We start from the raw sequence: 22,305 nt of genomic DNA, 5'->3' as shown, positions 1-22,305 counted from the left end.
GACCTAAATAATTGGAGAGACATACCATGTTCATAAATTGAAAGACTCAACATGGTGAAGATGTCAGCTCTCTTCAAACTGATCTAAGGGTTTAATGCAATTTCTATCAAAACCTCAGCAAGCTTCTTTGTAAATATGGACAACGTTATTCTAAAATTTGTATTGAAAGGGAAAGACCCTAGAATAGCCAGAATAATTATGAAAAAGAATAAAGCAAGAAAAATCATTCTTCCTAATATTAAGGCTTACTTTAGAGCTTCTGTAATCAACACAGTATGGTACTGTGGGATAGACACATAGCTTGATGGAATGGAATACAGAACTCAGAAATGAACCCAGCTCATTTTTTACAAAGATGTAAAAGCAACATGATGGAGTAGGGATGGCCTTTTCAACAAATGGTGCTGGAGCAACTGAATATCCTATAGGCAAAACAAAAAAATCTAAACCTTACACGGTATACAAAAACTAACACAAAATGGATCATGAACTTAAATGTAAAATGTAAAACTATAAAAGTTTTTGAAAAAACAGAAGATAAATTTATTATTTCAAGACCTAGGACCTGGTAAAGAGTTCTTAACTTTGATACCAAAAGCACAATCCATGAAAGGAAAACCTGATAAATGGAACCTCTTCAAACTGTAAAACTTCTGCTATTCAAGAAAACCCTATTAAATGTATATCAAATCATCACATTGTACACTTTCAATATTGTACGATTTTGTTTGTCAATCATACCTCAACATAGGGGTGGTGGGAGACCCCATTAGAAAATGAAAAGATAAATTACAGATTAAGTACTTGCAAACCACATATTTGACAAAAGACCTGTATCTAGAATATATAAAGAACTCTCAGAAGTCAAAAGTAAAAAAATCAAACAATGCATTTAGAAAATGTGTAAAGACATTAACAGACATTCAGTGCAAGAGGATATACATGTGGCCTTGATGGTATCTACCATGGGCTTGGGAGGAGGGAGTGGTAGCCACACCCCAGATGCTTGCTACCCAGGCCCTAGCGGGCAAAGGAGACTTGCAGTGCTTGATTCTATGGTGGGCAACACATTGTGTTTAGCGTGCCAGTAAAGCAGGGATTTCTAAAAACAGGACAATTGGGGGAAAAGCATTTGATTTTGGTTTTTGATTTTTTTTAAAAGCGTCAACATAGTCACCATAGAAGAAAACCAAACCATTGTATGCTTACTTATACCTTTTTAAATAAGCTAGTGGGTTTTTTTGTTTTGGGGGGTTTTTCTGTTTGTTTTCAGAATGAAAATATGGGGGTGATGTGGGGAGGTCATAACAATATTTTTAGTGTTTTGGACTTCTAACAATCTGAACACTGACTTACTGCTGATATGGAAAGGGGAGAGGTTCTGACTGTACCATGGTCCCTTCATGCTTCCTGACCTAGCTCCTTTAAATTCTTGTCCTTCGGGGGATTAGAATGTGCACACTGGCCTGTGATGAAAGACTAGAAAATAAAATTTAAACTAAAACCAACCCAAACCAGTAAAGTTACCCCCTGCTTAGCAGATCCAGACCCAAAACCTGAATCCTGAATGACTGTTTATGGTATGAAAAGGAGTTATCTAGGCAAAGGAGAAAGTGGGAGGGGACAAAGTGGACGGACAACTCAACAATAATAGAAGCTTCAAAACCCACTTTCAGCAAGGGAGTGAACAAATAGCTGGAAGATCAAAAGCAAACAGAAGACTCCAACACACTATAGGCCAACCAGACAAACAAACGTCTATAGAAGTTTCCATCAAACAACCGCAGAATACACATTTTTCTCAAATTGTTCTATAAGTGACCCCTGTATATTGGCCCTCATGTTGTTTACTTTTTCACAAGAAGTTGGCACCATCAACCCAAAGCCAAACTCAAACTCTTACATATCCAATTGCTTTAAAATATATCCAAAGTAAACATATTTTTAGCCTTTAGAGCCTGCCTGCTTTGTACACCCTGCAAAACTGCACCCAATATCTGCAAGCCATAGAGAAGACAAACCCTGTAGGTGTAAAGGACCCGGAACCACTGCTGCCCCTCAGAGCTCTCTGACTCAGAAACCCCCCTACCTTGCTGCTGAGTGACATCACCTTGACACATAAGCCCCCTCTCCATTTCCCTCTTCTCTGGGAGTTCACTTACCTTCTTCCCCTTTTGGATGGTGGCCCCTGTCTCTGGAAGATCTTCTGCTGTGAGGCTCTTCCCCTCTCATGCAGCCCTGTCCAAATACTGCCCAATAAGCTCACTGTGCACCACAGCCATCTCATGCTCCGGTCTTTCCTTGATCAGCCCCAAAATCCTCAAGCTCAACACACAAGTGAATGCACACGGGACATTCTCCAGGATGGACCATATGTTAGGCCATATAAGAAAGCTCAGTATATTTAAAAGGGCCAAAACCATGTCAAGAATGTTCTCCAATCACAAAAGAATGAAATTAGAAATAAATAACAGAAGGAAATTTGGGAAATTCACAAATATGTGAAAATTAAACATCACATTTCTAAGTGTGTTTGAAATTTAGTTGAATGAAAATGAAAACTCAATATACCAAAACATGTAAGATGCAGTTAAAGCAACACTCAGAGAGAAATAGATGTAAATGCCTATATTAAAAAAGAAGAAAGATTTCAAACCAACAACCTAATCTTCCACCTTAAAAAACAAAAAGAGCAAACTAAGCCCAAAGTGAGCAGAAGAAAGTAAGTTACACAGATTGGAGAAAAAATTGATAAAATTGAGAATAGAAAAACAATGGAAAAAATAAATGAAAATAAAGTCGATTGTTTAAAGAACTCTACAAAACTGACAAAATTTTAGCTAGACTGACCAAAATAAAAAGAGATAAGACCCACATTACTAAAATCAGGAATGAAAGAGGGACATTACTGCCAACCTCACAGAAGTTATAAGGGAATACTGTGAACAATTTTAACCCAATAAATTAGATAATGTTAACACACATTAAAGAAGAACAAACACCATTCATTCACAAATTCATCCCAAAAAATAGAACAGGAAGGAACACTTCTCAACTCATACTATGAGGCCAATATCACCCTGATACCACAATGAAACAAAGAAATCCCAAGAAAATAGACTTCCAGCCAATATTCCTTATGAATATAGATGCAAAAAGCCTCAACAATCTAACAACATATTGAAAAGATTATGCATCATGACCAAGTGGAGCTCATCCTAGGAATGCTAGCTTGGTTTAACATACAAAGATCAATCAATGTAATACACTATATTAATATAATGAAGGACAAAAACAACATGATCATATCAATAGTTGCAGAAAAACACTTGACAAAATTCAGCACCCTTTTGGGTAAAAACACTTAATTAACTAGGAATAAAAGGGAACTTCTTCAACCTGATAAAGCCATCTACAATTAACATCATACTTAATAGTGAAAACAATAAATGCTTTCTCTTTAGGATCGGGGGAAAAAAGAGTAATATCCACCCTAAGCACTCTTACTCAACATATTACTGAAAATTCTAGCCAGCAGGACAAGGAAAAAAGGACAGCAAAAAAAAGAAGAGGAAGAGAGGAGGGGGACAGAAGGAAGGAAGGTGAAAGGTGGAAGGGAGGGAAGGGAAAAGAAGAGAGTGAAAGAGCACAAAAATCCAGATCAGAAGGGAAGAATAAAACAACTACCTCTATTAGCAGATAACAAGACCCTGTACACAGAAAATCCTAAGAAATCCACTAAAAAACTATCAGAACTAACAAGTGAGTGCAACAAGGCTATAAAATACAAGATAGACATCCAAAAATCTATTGTAATTCTGTACTCTAGCATTGAACAATCCAAAAATGAAATTAAGACAACAATTCCATTTACCATAGAATTAAAAAGAAGAAAATATTTAGGAATAAGTTTAACAAATGAAGTGCAAGATATCTATACTGAATTTGATAAAACATCATTGAAACAAATGAAAGAACTAAATACATGAAAAGACATCCACGTTCATGAATTAGAAGGCTTAATATTGCTAATATGGCAATACTCCCCCAAATTGGTCTACAGGTTCAATATATATTATCTATATTCCAGCTACTTTTTGCAGAAATTGACAAGCTGATTCTAAAATTCTCATGAAAATGCAAGAGACCAAAAATAACTAAGACAATCTTGGAAAAAAAGAAGAAAGTTCGAGGACTCACACTTCCCAATTTAAAAGCCTAATACAAAACTACAGTAATCAAGACAGTGTGGTACTGGCATAAGGACAGAAGAATAAAACTGTAGGTCAAAAGAATGGAACTGAGAGTCCAGAAATAAACCATTATATTTATGGTCTATTTATTTATTTATTATTTTTTTGTGGTACGTGGGTCTCTCACTGTTGTGGCCTCTCCCATTGCGGAGCACAGGATCCAGATGCGCAGGCCCAGTGGCCATGGCTCATGGGCCTAGCCGCTCTGCGGCATGTGGGATCTTACCGTACCGGGTCACGAACCCGTGTCCCCTGCATCGGCAGGCGGACTCTCAACCACTGCGCCACCAGGGAAGCCCTGGTCTATTTATTTTTGACAAGGGTGCCAAGACAATGATTCAATGGGGAAAGAATAGTCTCCGACAAATGGTACCTGGAACACTGCACATCTGCATGCAAAAAAAATAAAGTTGGACCACTACCTCACACTATGCACAAAAATTAACTTTAAATGAATCAAAGGCTTAAATATAAGAACTAAAATTATGAAACTCTTAGAAGAAAACACAGGAGTAAACTTTTACAATCTGAGATTAGGCAATGATTTCTTAGATATGATACCAAAAACATGGTACAAAAGAAAAAACGGTAAATTTTAAAACTTTTGCACTTCACAGCATACCATCAAAATAATTAAAAGGCAACTCACAGAATGGGAGAAAATATTTGCAAATCATATATCTACTAAAGGAGTGATATCCAGAATATATAAAGAACTCTTAAAACTCAACAATAAAAAGACTAATGACCCAATTTAAAAATGGGCAAGGAAAGACATTTCTCCAAAGAAGATGTACAAATGGCCAATGATCACATGAAAATATATTTGACATTATTAGTCATTAGGGAAATACAAATCAAAATCACAGTGAGATACCACTTCACACCGACCATGGCTAGAATGGCTAGAAACAGAAAGTTAGAGGATGTAGAGAAATCAGAACCCTCACGCTTTGCTGGTGGGATTGTGAAATGGTACTGCTAACTTGAAAAGCAGTTTGGCGGTTTCTTAAAATCTTAAACATAGAGTTACCATATGACAGAGCAATTGTACTACTAGATGTTATAATCAAGAGAACTGAGAACATATATCCACAAAACAAAAACACTTGTATCTGAATTTTTTATAGCAGCATCAGTCATAGAGCCAAAAAGTAGAAACAACCCAGAAGTCCATCAGTTACTGAGTGGATAGCAAAATGTGGTCTAACTGTATAATGGAATATTATTTGGCCATGAAAAGAAATGAAGTACTGTTACATGTTACAACCTAAAACATTATGCTAAATGAAAACATTATACACAAAAGGTCACATATTGTATGATTTCATTTATATGAAACGTCCAGAACAGGCAAAGCTGTATGGACAGAAGGTAGATTAGTAGTTGCTAATGGGTGGAAGAAGGGGGAAATGGGCAGTGACATCTAACGAATATGGGTTTTCTTTTGGGGGTGATGAAAATGTACTGAAATTATATAGTGGTGATAGTTGCACTGCTGAATCATATACTTTAAGAGGGTGAATTGTATAGTATGTGAATTATATCTCAAGTCTATTATTAAAAAAAATGTCAGGTATCCCAAGACTTAAAGTGACACAGTGTGTATGTTGTAAGTGACACCTGCAGCTTGTTTGATTCTGAAACTCACTGTCTTAACTATCAACTATACTCCTGGGCTGCCTTCTTTTTTCACATTGACTTTCAAGACAATGCCATTCATTCTATAGAGTGAATTTGGCCAACACCAGACCTCTATCTCTATCCCTTATTTTTCTCCTGAGTGGACTTTCTCTCACTGTGGACTACTCTGCCTGCGTGGCCTAGAGAGACCTGAGTGGACTTTCTCTCCTGAGTGGACTTTCTCTCACTGTGGACTACTCTGCCTGCGTGGCCTAGAGAGACCTCAAAATCAACACGTGTTAAATTAACTAAAGTCTGTATGAAGGGCAGACACTCAATCCATAAGACCTTAAATAAAATACCTAAAATATATCCTCAATTTATGCATCTGTAAAATTGGAACAAGCATTTCTTAATCCATTTCACAGAATTACTGCTATAAATATGCAAAGATACAAATGACTATAAATAATTAATTATCTGAAATTCCTAACTCAATGTATAACATATCAATGCAATCAGTGACTTGATTTTTATTATTGTTATCATTTTGTTCAATGTATGTCTTACCATGATCTGCCTTCGACATCTTTTTCCAGTTATTTCAACCTATGTATTCAGATGTCAATAAAATGATACTGAACATACTTGAAAAAAAAATCAACATGTGTTAAACCAAATTTAACTTCACCTTCCACAACCTTATCTTCCTTTTATGAATAGCTCTCACTGGGAGTTATTCCTAGTTGGCTGCTGTCCTTTCCATTCCTCAGCTATTTGGAAAGCAAAGATAATTAACTTCCCCCAAGTCCAGTAAATGATCAAGTTTTTCAGGCTCATGTTACCAGCTCTGACCATTCTCTTTCCTGACTCTTCACCCAGACGACATATTCCCAAGAGATTTTTCATCCTTATTTCACATTAATAATGCCGTAGGATATGAACACAATAGCAACTAAGGGGAAATGATAAAGACCCTGTCTCCAAAACTTCTAGAGAGCCAGTAGTGGAAGTAGGACCTGGACTCAAGTCTTGCTGTGCACTGGGATCACACACACTTGTCTCCACATGAAACTTCCTTTGAGTTTTTCTCTTAAAGTCATCCCCAAGACTACGGTCATTCTGGCGGATATCTTAAGGAAAATCTTAAACTGGTAAAGTCAAACTATTCCCTGAGTTATACACTAACTATTGTATCTAGGATAGCTTCTAAAATTTTCCTTCTTTTGAGACCTAGCAAAATATGTTTGCTATAAAAATTAAACATACATAAGTAATTTTATGCCAAGATATTAAAATTTAAAAATAGCCATAATTAGACAACATGCCCAGCACCGAAGTTTTGTTTATAACCATTTAGTTACTTGGAATAATTGAAATCCTTCATCCTCCCCCGCAAAAAAGGTGAAATCAACAACAACCAACCAAAGACACTAATATTCCATTTCTCTCATACTCTAAAATAATATAAATATGTGTTTTATTTCCATCCATGCACTATTCCAACTATTATATGATGTGCTAGGATTACTGCATTTATGGAATAAATTAGGAAAGCAACTATGTCATCAACACTCATGTGCCACATATTTTCAGCAGTTATGTGGCTGAACACCAAAATTTATGTTCCTTCGACACAAGGATAAAATAACAAGGAGAATGGAACAGACTCAAGCCTTAACCAGGCACGGCTTTCCTTCTCCCAATCCCATGTCAGCATCTCTAAGTGATGGCAAAAGTATGTCCCTGCCCTGGTGAACAATGCCACATCATAAAGCAAGTAGTATACCCACATTCTGAACTGGATGGATTTATGTTCAGGGCACAGTTTAGGCCTCTTATTTTAAGCCCGTATCGATGTACAGAATTCTCAATTGTTCTGTAGTGGGTAGATAGCAAAAGTCTGTGTTCACAGTGACAGCAGCTCCGTCCCCTTCCTGAAGGAAGTTCTGCAGGCTATGGGCTAAGGGAAAACATCCATCCTATATATACACTACCAAATGTAAAATAGATAGCTAGTGGGAAGCAGCCACATAGCACAGGGAGATCAGCTCCGTGCTTTGTGACCACCTAGAGGGGTGGGATAGGGAGGGTGGGCGGGAGATGCAAGAGGGAGGAGATATGGGGATATACGTATAGGTATAGCTGATTCACTTTGTTATAAAGCAGAAACTAACACACAATTTTAAAGCAATTATACTCCAATAAAGATGTTTAAAAAAGAAAAAAAAAAGAAAATATCCGTCCTGGGAATGTGACCACACTACTAATTCCATTTGGCTCCAGGCCAGGCATCGTGCTAGATGCAGAGGTGGAATAAAGATGAGAATGGGTCTCTGCTCGCCAAGTCTTTGCAGTTGGTGGCTGACAGAGACATATGTGCCAGACCTTGAACACAAAACAGTCTGGAATAGAGAGGCAAATGCAAAAAGCTGTGGGAGCACAGGATTGAGAGAGATGTGTTCCCACCTGGGATCTGGGAAAGCCTGGTGAGAGACTAAAGTTGTCCAGGCCCTTGGCTGAGGGGTGGGACTTGGGAAGATCCAAATGAGGACAGGAAAGGGCATTATAAGCAGAGAGGATGGCCCAGAAGCCCTTATTTGTCCTTAATTGTAAGTAATGGTAAGAATAGTACACCTACCTCATAGGGTGGTTTTGAGGATTGAGTGTATGTAAAGTACCTGGCGCTGGTAGGCACTAGAAAAAGTCTTAGCTTTTATGGCAGGCAGGGAGCAAAGTAAGTAAGGCCAGAAAGGCACAGTGGAAGGCTTTTTACTCCAGAAAATAATAACTGTGTCCTCTTGGCATTGCTTTTATAACTGATCTTGTTCCAAGCCCCCAAGTAGGACAAATATCTAAAGTCAAGAGAAAATAGGAATGTTAGTACTTCTCTTTCACGAGAATGTGACTTTTGTGGAACAAAGGTGCAACGTGATCTTGGCAATTAACCTGAGGTAGAGGAATTACGACGGCAAGTCCTTGGTCTTAACTAGAAATGACAAATACAACTTCCACACCAGGACGGGGTTTCCCGGAGGCACCCGCATGAAGCAGGGGACCTCCCACCCCACCCAGGGATTAGGGCACTAGTGGGGCAGTGTCTCAGCTCAGCATTCTTAGATGAAACAATTACCCTCTTCTAACGTATATGGCTTCATCTGCAAAATGGAGATGCTGATTCCTGTCACTGGGGGTCATTTTGAGGATTAAATGATATTAGACATGTAGCCTGCTTAGCCCAAAGCATGGCATGCTGTAGGTGTTTGATAAGTATTAACTCTTTTGATAGGACAGGGGAGAGGCTGGCTTGCCTGGGACAGGATGTCTGGCTTCTAACTTAGTAAAGATGAGACTTCTTAGAGGAGGCACCAGGAAAGGAAAACAAGGAGAAGGGAGAGGGAAGAACCCCCATCAAGGATTTAAATGTGGTTTTTCCTCCTGCTGAGAGGGCCCCTGTACTCAATAAACCGAAATGACCCAGGTTGAACTTTCAGGCTTCAAAGTATAGTTGGTTTTTAAAAGGAGGTCTTCTTTTTCAAGATCAGTTATTCAGCAGAACTGGAAAGCTTGCCCTCAGAAGAGGCTTAGTCCTAAAACCTGCAGAGAAAACCATGAAGAGTGGGGATGTGCCATCTCTATATAGGAAGCGGGAGCCCCATACATGCTATTGTTTGATCACTGAGACTCTGCTGCCACCTCGATTTTAAATTAACCAGAAACCTGAGAACCTGAAAGCTGAGCTCCAGCTAACATTATTTAAATGAACCAGCTGTTACATGAACTTTAAACCACATGTCATTTGGTAGTGGGGTTGCCCTGGGCCAAGAGACATCAGTACAGAGAGTTCCAAGCTCACAAGTGGATTGTGTTCCAAATGTGCGTTTGGAAGGCTGTGGTTTGAAAGGCTGTGGTTTGAAAGGCAGAATACACTTTCCCAAAGCAGCGATGTTATAAATGGTGATTAGGGCCACACGCCAGCTCACAAAACTCCATGTAACCATAATATAGCTAAATACTGAACACTTTAGCCAAAAAAGTAGAAGTCAATAATGTTACAATACTAATAATTAAAGGATGAGATAATAAAGTTGAGCATCTTTCATTTGTCTTGAGTACTACTAAGCAAAAGCAGATTTAATTAAAGGAAAATGCAAAGGTCTACCCCGTGAGGCTGAGGGGCCTGGGAACACTGCTACTGTAGTCAGGAGCCCAGGCAGTCGGAAATCAGACGAGCTTGCGTGATTTCTGCCAGTGTCTACACCTGAAGACTAACCTATCATCCAGAGGCAGATGGGGGGATGGGGCTTGAAGTGCTGGGATGGAAAGTCAGCCTAATTATCTCTATGCAGTCACTCCATCTTCCAAGGTAGAACCTGGCTTTGGGGTCGCTTTCCTTTAAGGGATGACTGCCCCCATCAATGACCCAGGCTGCCCCTGACCCCAAGAATCACTGAGTGCAGAACTTTTGGCGCCTCTTTTAATACTGATTTTTGAGACCAGGCAAGCAGTTGATTACTCACATTGCCTGGATGGTTTTGAACTTGACCCCCCTGCCCCATTTAGACTGAATCTGCCATTGCCAGGCCTTCACAGAGGAGAGGCCCCGCTAGGCTCCTAGACTCCCTCCCTCCAGCTTCCTACTCCACGTGACCGGCCCTGCACCTGGCTGAAGACATCCTGAATCACCCATTTTAGCTGTAATGATGAGGATGAAATACAAATTTTATCTATCACTATGAAAAGGGTATGAGAAAGAGGAAAGGGGCACAGGGAAAAAGAAAGTTACTTGAAAAAGATCATTTATAAAGCAATATAGTGGTCTTTTGCAAGATCAAACAATTAGGGGGCACCATCAGCCATCAGCAGTTCGGTTGTTCTCAGCAGAGAATGGGGAAAGTAATAGATGGTCGGAATGGGTGGGAAGGTGGAAGGGACGCACTTTGCCTTCAGTAATTTAACATATACAAGGCATTTCCGTGAAGCATGCACTTTAGATTAACTCTTATATACATAAATGCAGTAATTAATTCTCTTTAAATTACAAAAACATCTCATAACTATTTCTTCCAATTGGTTTACATCCCTTGACCTTTTCTAATGATTCAGTTTTTTGAAAAAAATTATTTCTAACAGTTCTGTTTATTCTGACCACTGATCCTTTGACAGCTAGATAAATGCAAATATATTCTCTTAGTCCAAGGTTTGCTTCTTTTTATTTTTATTTTTTTATTTGTGTGTGTGTGTGTGCATGTATACCACATCTTTTTTCTTTGAATTTTATTTTATTTTTTTATAGAGCAGGTTCTTATTAATCATCAATTTTATGCACATCAGTGTGTACATGTCAATCCCAATTGCCCAATTCAGCACACCCACACCTCCACCCCCCACAGCTTTTCCCGCTTGGTGTCCATACGTTTATTCTCTACACCTGTGCCTCAATTTCTGCCCTGCAAACTGGTTCATTTGTACCATTTTTCTAGGTTCCACATATATGCGTTAATACACAATATTCGTTTTTCTCTTTCTGACTTACTTCACTCTGTATGACAGTCTCTAGATCCATCCACGTCTCAACAAATGACTCAATTTTGTTCCTTTTTATGGCTGAGTAATATTCCATTGTATATATGTACCACATCTTCTTTATCCATTCGTCTGTTGATGGGCATTTAGGTTGCTTCCATGACCTAGCTATTGTGAATAGTGCTACAAGGAACACTGGGGTGCATGTGTCTTTTTGAATTATGGCTTTTTCTGGGTATATGCCCATAGTGGGATTGCTGGGTCATATGGTAATTTTATTTTTAGTTTTTAAAGGAAACTCCATACTGTTCTCCATAGTGGCTGTATCAATTTACATTCCCACCAATAGTGCAAGAGGGTTCCCTTTTCTCCACAGCCTCTCCAGCTTTTGTTGTTTGTAGATTTTCTGATGATGCCCATTCTAACTGGTGTGAGGTCATACCTTATTGCAGTTTTGATTTGCATTTCTCTAATAATTGTGATGTTGAGCAGCTTTTCATATGCTTCTTGGCGATCTGTATGTCTTCTTTGGAGAAATGTCTATTTAGGTCTTCTGCCCATTTTTGGATTGGGTTGTTTGTTTCTTTAATATTGAGCTGCATGGGTTGTTTATATATTTTGGAGATTAATCCTTTGTCCATTGATTAGTTTGCAAATATTTTCTCCCATTCTGAGGGTTGTCTTTTCGTCTTGTTTACGGTTTCCTTTGCTGTGCAAAAGTTTTGAGGTTTCATTAGGTCCCATTTGTCTATTTTTGTTTTTATTTCCATTACTCTAGGAGGTGGATCAAAAAAGATCTTGCTGTGGTTTATGTCAAAGAGTGTTCTTCCTATGTTTTCCTCTAAGAGTTTTATAGTGTCTGGTCTTACATTTAGGTCTCGAATCCATTCTGAGTTTATTTTTGTGTATGGTGTTAGGGAGTGTTCTAATTTCATTCTTTTACATGTAGTTGTCCAGTTTTCCTAGCACCACTTATTGAATAGACTGTCTTTTCTCTATTGTATATCTTTGCCTCCTTTGTCATAGATTAGTTGACCATAGGTGCATGGGTTATCTCTCGGCTTTCTATCTTGTTCCATTGATCTATGTTTCTGTTTTTGTGCCAGTACCCTATTGTCTTGATTACTGTAACTTTGTAGTATAATCTGAAGTCAGGGAGTCTGATTCCTCCAGCTCTGTTTTTTTCCCTCAAGACTGCTTTGGCAGGGTCTTTTGTGTCTCCATACAAATTTTAAGATGATTTGTTCTAGTTCTGTAAAAAATGCCATTGGTAACTTGATAGGGATTGCACTGATTCTGTAGATTGCTTTGGGCAGTATAGTCATTTTCACAATATTGATTCTTCCAATCCAAGAACATGGTATATCTCTCCATCTGTTTGTATCAGCTTTAATTTCTTTCATCAGTGTCTTATATTTTTCTGCATACAGGTCTTTTGTCTCCCTAGGTAGGTTTATTCCTAGGTATTTTATTCTTTTTGTTGCAATGCTAAATGGGAGTGTTTCCATAATTTTTCTTTCAGATTTTTCATCATTAGTGTATAGGAATGCAAGAGATTTCTGTGCATTAATTTTGTATCCTGCTACTTTACCAAATTCATTGATTAGCTCTAGTAGTTTTCTGGTGGCATCTTTAGGATTCTCTATGTATAGTATCATGTCATCTGCAAACAGTGACAGTTTTACTTCTTTTCCAATTTGTATTCTTTTTATTTCTTTTTCTTCTCTGATTGCTGTGGCTAGGACTTCCAAAACTATGTTGAATAATAGTGGTGAGAGTGGACATCCTTGTCTCACTCCTGATCCTAGAGGAAATGCTTTCAGTTTTTCACCATTGAGATTGATGTTTGCTGTGGGTTTGTCACATACGGCCTTTATTATGTTGAGGTAGGTTCCCTCTATGGCCACTTTCTGGAGACTTTTTATCATAAGTGGGTGTTGAATTTTGTTAAAAGCTTTTTCTGCATCTATTGAGATGATCATATGGTTTTTATTCTTCAATTTGTTAATATCGTGTATCACATTGATTGATTTGCGTATATTGAAGAATCCATGCATCCCAGGGATAAATCCCACTTGATCATGGCGTATGATCCTTTTAATGTGTTGTTGGCTTGTGCTTGCTAGTATTTTGTTGAGGACTTTTGCATCTATATTCATCAGTGATATTGGTCTGTAATTTTCTTTTTATGTAGTATCTTTGTCTGATTTTGGTATTGGGGTGATGGTGGCCTCATAGAATGAGTTTGGGGATGTTCCTTCCTCTGCAATTTTTTGGAAGAGTTTGAGAAGGATGGGTGTGAGCTCTTCTCTAAATGTTTGATAGAATTCACCTGTGAAGCTATCTGGTCCTGGACTTTTGTTTGTTGGAAGACTTTTAATCACAGTTTCAATTTCATTACTTGTGATTGGTCTGTTCATATTTTTCTATTTCTTCCTGGTTCAGTCTTGGAAGGTTATATCTTTCTAAGAATTTGTCCATTTCTTCCAGATTGTCCATTTTATTGGCATAGAGTTGCTTGTAGTAGTCTCTTAGGATGCTTTGTATTTCTGCAGTGTTTGTTGTAACTTCTCCTTTTTCATTTCTAATTTTATTGATTTGAGTCATCTCCCTCTTTTTCTTGATGAGTCTCACTAATGGGTTATCAATTTTGTTTATCTTCTCAAAGAACCAGCTTTTAGTTTTATTGATCTTTGCTATTGTTTTCTTTGTTTCTATTTCATTTATTTCTGCTCTGATCTCTATGATTTCTTTCCTTCTGCTAACTTTTGGTTTTGTTTGTTCTTCTTTCTCTAGTTCCTTCAGGTGTAATGTTAGATTGTTTATTTGAGATTTTTCTTGTTTCTTGAGGTAGGCTTGTATAGCTATAAACTTCCCTCTTAGAACTTCTTTTGCTGCATCCCATAGGTTTTGGATCATCCTGTTTTCATTGTCATTTGTCTCTAGGTATGTTTTGATTTCCTCTTTGATTTCTTCAGTGATCTCTTGGTTATTTAGTAACGTATTGTTTAGCCTCCATGTGTTTGTGTTTTCCACGCTTTTTTCCCTGTAATTCATTTCTACTCTCATAGTGTTGTGGTCAGAAAAGGTGCTTGATATGATTTCAATTTTCTTAAATTTACTGAGGCTTGATTTGTGACCCAAGATGTGATCTATCCTGGAGAATGTTCCATGTACACTTGAGAAGAAAGTGTAATCTGCTGTTTTGGGATGGAATGTCCTATAAATATCAATTAAATCTATCTGGTCTACCGTGTCATTTAAAGCTTCTGTTTCCTTATTCATTTTCATTTTGGATGATCTTTCCATTGGCGTAAGTGAGGTGTTAAAGTCCCCCACTATTATTGTGTTACTGTAGATTTCCTCCTTTATAGCTGTTAACCGTTGCCTTATGTATTGAGGTGCTCCTATGTTGGGTGCATATATGTTTGTAATTGTTATATCTTCTTCTTGGATTGATCCCCTGATCATTATGTAGTGTCCTCTTTGTCTCTGTAACACTCTTTATTTTCAAGTCTGTTTTATCTGATATGAGTATTGCTACTCCAGCTTTCTTTTGATTTCCATTTGCATGGAATATCTTTTGCCATCTCCTCACTTTCAGTCTGAATGTGTCCCTAGGTCTGAAGTGGGTCTCTTGTAGACAGCATATATATGGTTCTTGTTCTGGTATCCATTCAGTGAGCCTGTGTCTTTTGGTTGGAACATTTAATCCATTCACGTTTAAGGTAATTATCAATATGTATGTTTCTATTACCATTTTCTTAATTGTTCTGGGGGTTTTTTGTAGGTCCTTTTCTTCTCTGTGTTTCCCACTTAGAGAAGTTCCTTTAGCATTTGTTGTAGAGCTGGTTTGGTGGTGCTGAATTCTCTTAGCTTTTGCTTGTCTGTAAAGCATTTGATTTCTCCATCGAATCTGAATGAGATCCTTGCCGGGTAGAGTAATCTTGGTTGTAGTTTCTTCCCTTTCATCACTTTAAGTATATCATTCCACTCCCTTTCGGCTTGTAGAGTTTCTGCTGAGAAATCAGCTGTTAACCTTATGGGAATTCCCTTGTATATTTTTTGTCATTTTTCCCTTGTTGCTTTTAATAATTTTTCTTTGTCTTCGATTTTTGCCAATTTGATTACTATGTGTCTCGGTGTGTTTCTCCTTGGGTTTATCCTGTATGGGACTCTCTGCACTTCCTAGACTTGGGTGGCTATTTCCTTTCCCATGTTAGGGAAATTTTCAACTATAATCTCTTCAACCATCTTCTCTGGTCCTTTCTCTCTCTCTTCTCCTTCTGGGACCCCTATATTGTGAATGTTGTTGCATTTAATGTTGTCCCAGAGGTCTCTTAGGCGGTCTTCATTTCTTTTTTTTTTGTGGTACACGGGCCTCTCACTGTTGTGGCCTATCCCATTGCAGAGCACAGGCTCTGGATGCACAGGCTCAGCAGCCATGGCTTATGGGCCCAGCTGCTCTGCGGTATGTGGGATCTTCCCAGACTGGGACACAAACCCATGTCCCCTTCATTGGCAGGCTGACTCTCAACCACTGTGCCACCAGGGAAGCCTGTCTTCATTTCTTTCCATTCTTTTTTCTTTATTCTGTTCTGCAGCAGTGAATTCCATCATTCTGTCTTCCAGGTCACTTATCCATTCTTCTGCCTCAGTTATTCTTCTACTGATTCCTTCTAGTGTAGTTTTCATTTCAGTTATTGCATTGTTCATCTCTGTTTTTTTGTTCTTTAATTCTTCTAGGTCTTTGTTAAACATTTCTTGCATCTTCTCGATCTTTGCCTCCATTCTTTTTCCGAGGTCCTGGATCATGTTCCCTATCACTATTTTGAATTCTTTTTCTGGAAGGTTGCCTATCTCCACTTCATTTAGTTGTTTTTCTGGGGTTTTATCTTGTTCCTTCATCTGGTACATAGCCCTCTGCCTTTTCATCTTGTCTATCTTTCTGTGAATGTGATTTTTGTTCCACAGGCTGCAGAATTGTAGTTCTTCTTGCTTCTGCTGTCTCTCCTCTCAGCTTGCTTCTTTTTAATGGCAACTTTCCATTGTACAGAAATTTTACTTTTGTGTGTGTGTGTGTGTGTGGTATGTGGGCCTCTCACTGTTGTGACCTCTCCCATTGCAGAGCACAGGCTCCGGATGCGCAGGCTCAGTGGCCATGGCTCATGGGCTCAGCCATTCTGTGGCATGTGGGATCTTCCCGGACCAGGGCACGAGCCCATGTCCCCTGCATCAGCAGGTGGACTCCCAACCACTGCACCATCAGGGAAGCCCAGAAATTTTACATTTTAATGTAGACTAACTTATGAATCTTTTCCTTCATGGTTTGTTCTTCTTGACTCTTGTTTAATATATCTTTACTATATAGATATGACAAAGATATTCTTTTAAATTGTCTTCTTAAAGTTTTGCTTTTTAAACCATGTTTGTCTTGTTATGCTGTAACTTTTTTCACATGGATAAGCTAATTACTACCCAGTCTATCCTTTCCCTGCTGATTTGCCATTCTTCTCATAAAAATAGTTCCTGTCAATGCATGTGTCCATTTGGAGACTTTCTCCTCCAACCCATGGGTCTATTTCTCTCTTCCTGTACAATATACCATATTTTCCTATCTAGGCTTGATTCCACCTTGTTTTTCAAGCACCTTTATGACATTATCTCATTTCTTCTCTTACATCATTGCAATCACCTCGGGGCTCTAGACCAGGAGAGGATGGGGTCAGCAGACTGGGGCTAACATGCTGAAGAAATTACCACTAAACAACAGAACTAAAGTTCATCTTTTCCACATTGATGATGGAGTCAGCTGCCAACCATTCAATTTGGGAAACAAAGTTGCAAATTACATGGGCTGGACCCAGAAGACAAGACTTCAAGTGATGTCCCAGGGGAAGGCCCAGGTCCTGGAGGAGCACATTGGTGAAGGGGCTCTGCATTCTCCCACAGTGGAGTTTCCCTCCTTTGCCATCTGTGGAGGGGCCGATGGGACTCTACCAGGGAGCTGTCCCACCTGACTGAGGCTGCAGATAACTGAGGAAGAAGGGGTAGGGAGCTGGGCAGGCAGCAGAGGGTCAGTCTCTGGGCATACGGACCATCACCTGAACTCTTGTCTTCTGATAAACACTTCTGAGGGAGAGAACTGAGGAGAAAGTGACCTCACTCGTCCTCGCTCCTCTCTCATCTCCACTGCTCACTCTTAGACTCCCTACATCTTATCCTTCCTGTAGCCTGGTAACAGAGCCGCTGGGTCCAGCCCAGAGCATGGGAAGTGGGGTGTGGGGGGGGTGGCACAGGACGTTTCACTAGTGAAGGCAGCTGATGGAATGGCTACACCACAGAGGGCCCCGAGACCCTGAGAGTCTCCTCAGTGGTGATGGTGACCATCATGAGCGTCCCTGCTCTGCAGGAGGCTCCCTGTGCTGGTACCGGGACCGCACTGCCTGGGGCTGGGCATCTGGGCAGCCCCCGCCTGCAGACTCGGAGACCCTCGGCAGCAGCTGTGTGCGCTGGAGGTATGGCCACGTGGGCAACACCGGGGCTGGAGGCGCCCCCTCAGCACCAGCAAGTACCGGGTGTGGGGCGCGGGCGTGGGGGAACACCGGGCTGAGGTCCCAAGGCCTGCACAGGGGCTGGGAGGCCACATAGATAGGTCTCCAGGGTCCCCTGCCAGCACCCGGTGTGAACTGGCTGGGGATGGAGGGAGGGATGACCTTCTGGAAAATGCTGTCTCTTCACCCCGCCCCACCCCACCCCAGGAGGCCGAGCTCCTCTCCATTTCCCTCTCTGCCTCTTTCCTTTTCTTCTCCCCTTCCCCTCTTTTCCTCTCTCCTCCTTCCCTCCATGTCTCCCCACCCACTCTGTCTCTTCCAGCATGAGCCTTCTACTCAGCCCTATCCATTCCCTGCCCTCCGTGCTGGCTGCACCCCTCTCTCTCCTCCTTGCTCCCTGGCGGAACCGGGTGAAGGCCAAGGCACTGGAGGAGGGCAGCTGAGGAATGATGGGTGTACATCAGGCTCAACTCTATGGTTCTCACTCTGGAGCAAGCGTCAGAGCCACTTGGAGGGCTGGTTAAAAAGTAGATGTAGATCAATTGCTGGGCTCTGCCTCCAGGGTCTCCAAGCCTCACCTCTGGGGTAGGGCCTGACCATTTGCAATCTAACCAGTTCCCAGGGGGTGCTACTGCTTGAGCTTTGAGAATCACTGGGCTAGCACATTCTTCCTCCTGCTGGTGGTGATTTCAAACCCAATCGTTCATTTATTTTTCATTCATAGGACAATTCTTAGGTCATGACCAGGTACTGGGAACTGGGGTAGGGAGTGGGGGAAGAATATGATTAGAGGTGGGCCTTTCCTCTTGGAGCTCACATCCTGGAAGGAAAGTAGAACTAGGACACAGCTCATTGAGGGGAGGAAGAAATTACTGAACCAAAAACAGGTTCAAGTGAAGCTTTGTAGGATTTCTAAGAAGCAAGGGATTGCTCCTGGCAGAGGGGATGGGCAAGGCTGGTGGGGGGCATGGCATTTGAGCTGGACCTCGGAGGATGGGTGAGATCTGACCTTGTGGCCATGAGGGGAATGGAAATTCTAAACGGATGGAACAGCAGTACCAAATTGCTTGGAGGTGAAGAACATTGTTGGGGGATGGAGACCCTGGGGAAAGGGGAGAAGGAGCAGTACTCACTGTGACCCTGGTAGAAATCCAGGGTTCATGAAGGCTTGTAGTAAAAGATAAGGGAGAGAGCTAGGCTGCTGCAGGCCTCGTGTCCCGCACTATGCATTTGGGAGTTCGTCTCCAAAATGGAGAAGCTCTAAGGAAACTCCATGGCTTCCTTGCTGGTTCCAAACCCGGATCATCCAGAGAGAGTTATGGACGAAGACCTCTGCACACCAGGAGAGCCAAAAGACTGGCAAGGGTCACTTTTGCTGCTGCTGTTTGCTCTCCCTTAAGGCTGACATCACTGTCTTGCCGTCACCCTCAGGAGGCACGGTCCCTCTGTTAACTGGGAGGGACCCACAGCTTTCCCCTTAGCCCCAAAGGCAGAGCTGTGTGGTCCAGGGACCAGAAGCCAAGGTGTCACCCGAGAGTTATTTAGAAGTGAGAGTCTGAGTCCCCACCCCAGACGTACTGAATTAAAATCTGCATTTTAACCAGACCCCTGGGTGACTGCACATCAAAGTTCGAGAGGTGCTGGTTTAAACCAGACTTTACAAGAGCCGGGGAAAACAAAAGAAAAATAGATAGGGTTACTGAGCACCCAGTAAAAATTTACTAACCCCCCTATATATTATATCACCCTCTCACTCTGAACCTCACCCTGTTTTATTTTCCTTCATCGCCAGTGCCACCTGAAGTAGTCTATTTGTGTATTTGTTTCTCTAACAGCCTCCATCACCTCCCAAGGTCCAAGAGAGCAGGCACTTCATCTGCTTTACTAGCTACTGGGTTTCCAGCCCTGAAAAAAGTCTGGCAAATGGCAGGATGTCAAGAAATATTCACTGAAAGAATGAATGAGCAAACAACCCCATGACCTGGGACACAGTCTGCGCAGCTCCCAGCCAACCTCTCTGTGGCAGAGGTCCGCCCCATTCCCCACCATCCTCCTCCCCCCAGCTCAGCGGCACCCCTGGGTTCTGCTGAGCCAGCTAGCCTCGTGTGCTTTTGAGATGCCTCAAAGTTGGAGTGCAAGAGAGCAGAGAGTGTGGATTCATGTGTTCCCTCCTCTGCTTGACTGAGGTCTGCTTTGCAGGCTCTATCGTCCCCCGAGAAGACCCACCTCTGCCCCAAAACTGCTCTCTGCCTCACAGCCCTCCCCTCCCCTCTATGCACAGGAATTTTGTCCTCCTCCCGTAACATGAATTCCTTATCGCTGGACGCAGCCCTGCAAACCTAATACCCTTTCCTCCGGCTCACATGTGCCCTAGGGACATCAGTAGTTTGAGTTCACTGTTCTGCTTTTGCCACTCGTTTTAGCAAGATTCCTCTATCAGATGGATTGTCATGAGGGAAGAGTTGAAAGGGAAAGGTAGCAGCTGGGGTGAGAAAGGATGAGAACTGGCACCAGTGGGGGTTCAGTGGTGGCGGGGGTGTGGCCCAGCCCTGCCCTCCTGCAGATTCAGACATGGAAATAGTCATCAGTGATGGTGCAGTGTGGCAACAGTGTTCACGGGCCAAACCTGAAGGGCTTCCTGGAGGAAGTGGTTCCAGGGCAACCCACAGGGAGGCTGGCGGTGCAGAAAAAGCATTCAGGAGACAGAAGGTTCTGCTTAGTTGGAGCAGAGGGTGTGCAGGGGCAGTGGACGGAGGTGAGGCCAGAAAGAGACACGAGGCCTCATGAGGGACATTAACAAGGGTGGTCAGGGGGATGCTAATGTGATCAGTTGGCTTTTGATAAGATCACCTCACTGTTTGAAGAGGGGAAAGGCGAAGGCAAGGGCCCCGGGAGGAGGGGAGCACCCTGGTCTGGCTCCATCTCCATCTCTCCTGGCTCAGAAAGCCTTCCCCGCCCCCCATCTAGAGTCAGGACCCCTCCCCCACCACCGGTTATGCTTTATCACACATTGTGTTTATTTTCTTCTAGGATTTACTCCATTAGGTAATTGTTTTGTTTATTTGTTTATTGTCTACCCTTTCTGTCGCACACAAGGCTCTATTCATGAGAACACAACCTCGTCTGTCTTATTCTCCACTGTATGCCAGCCCCACTCAGTGCCTGCCACACAGGAGGTGGTCAATAAATATTTGTTGAATGAATGAAAACATGAATGGTATAGAGGCCATAGAGGTGGAAAGAAGTGGTTTGCGAGGTCTTTAGAGGTAGTGTCAACGGGAGCGTGACAGGCTGGAGGCGGAGGGTTAGATCAACAATGGTGCCCCAGGTTTCTGCTTTAAGCGATTGGGTAGATGGGATGTGGGGCTATTGGGGGAGGTGGGGGGCGCTGAAATGGGAGCAGTTCGGGTGAAATTAATGTATTCGGTTTGGGGCAGGTTGAGTTCGTGTGCCTGAGGGACATCCAGGTGGATTTGTGTAGGAGTCACTTCATTAGAAGAATCTAGAACTCAAAAGTGAGATTTGGCTTACAAGGAGAAGAGAGGTCGATTGGAATGATGATGCAGGGATAGGAAGAAAAGGGCTTGGCAACTGACAGACAAGGAGAAGGGGCAAGGAGAGGGCCAAGTAAACACGACTGCTTGATTTCTTTTAAGTGACGTGTTCATGTAGAATATATTCAGTATAGACGAATATAAAAAAAGAAGTAAATATCCCAAGATCCAGCACCACCCACGGGTCATGGCTACGTTTTGGTAACTCTTCCGGATCTCTCTCTCTTCTGGATGTCCCTGTTCTTCATTCTATATAACTGCACATTGACACTGATAGGTTCATATTATACACAGCTGTTTTTGGAGCATGCATTTTTTCTTAACCATACATCATGGAAATATTTCTGCGTTGATAGGTATGGCTCTGCACCATCATTCTAAAGAGCTACATGGATTTGCTTTGCAGAGAGATACCATAACTCAGTAACTGATCCCTCACACACTGACACATAGATTGTTGCCAGTTTTGCGATATTATAAATAAAATTACATGAACACTTGTGTCGTTCTTCCTTGTCTCTTCATTTCCTTAGAGAATACTCCTAGAACATTCTACACTAGAATAGACAAACACTTACAGTTTTGACATGGGTTGCCAAATTTCTCTCCAGAGAAACTGTCTTGATGTACACCCACACGTGACATGTGTGAGAGGGCTATATTCCCCCTTGTCATTCTTTTCGGTGAAAATTATACCTTGTTATGGGAACTTTTTCTTTTTATTGCTAATTTTTATTAAAGTTTTGTACATCCCAAATTTAAAGACTCATACATAATTCTGTAAGACTTAAAACA

General features: G+C 41.3%; 1 protein-coding gene across 1 annotated transcript in view; it reads left to right on the top strand.

Moving 5' to 3' along the window:
* Positions 1-17,781: 17,781 nt before the first annotated feature.
* Positions 17,782-22,305, top strand: part of RNF175 (ring finger protein 175) — a 77,803-nt gene continuing 73,279 nt past the window's right edge. Inside the window, 1 exon segment of the mRNA XM_065877206.1 lies at positions 17,782-17,973. Within this exon segment, the coding sequence (XP_065733278.1) occupies positions 17,782-17,973 (192 nt within the window).

This window comes from Phocoena phocoena, chromosome 5 (assembly GCF_963924675.1).
Source record: "Phocoena phocoena chromosome 5, mPhoPho1.1, whole genome shotgun sequence".
Classification (NCBI taxonomy): Eukaryota; Metazoa; Chordata; class Mammalia; order Artiodactyla; family Phocoenidae; genus Phocoena; species Phocoena phocoena.
Note: the sequence above shows the minus strand (reverse complement) of the source record. Positions and strands in the feature narration are given on the sequence as shown.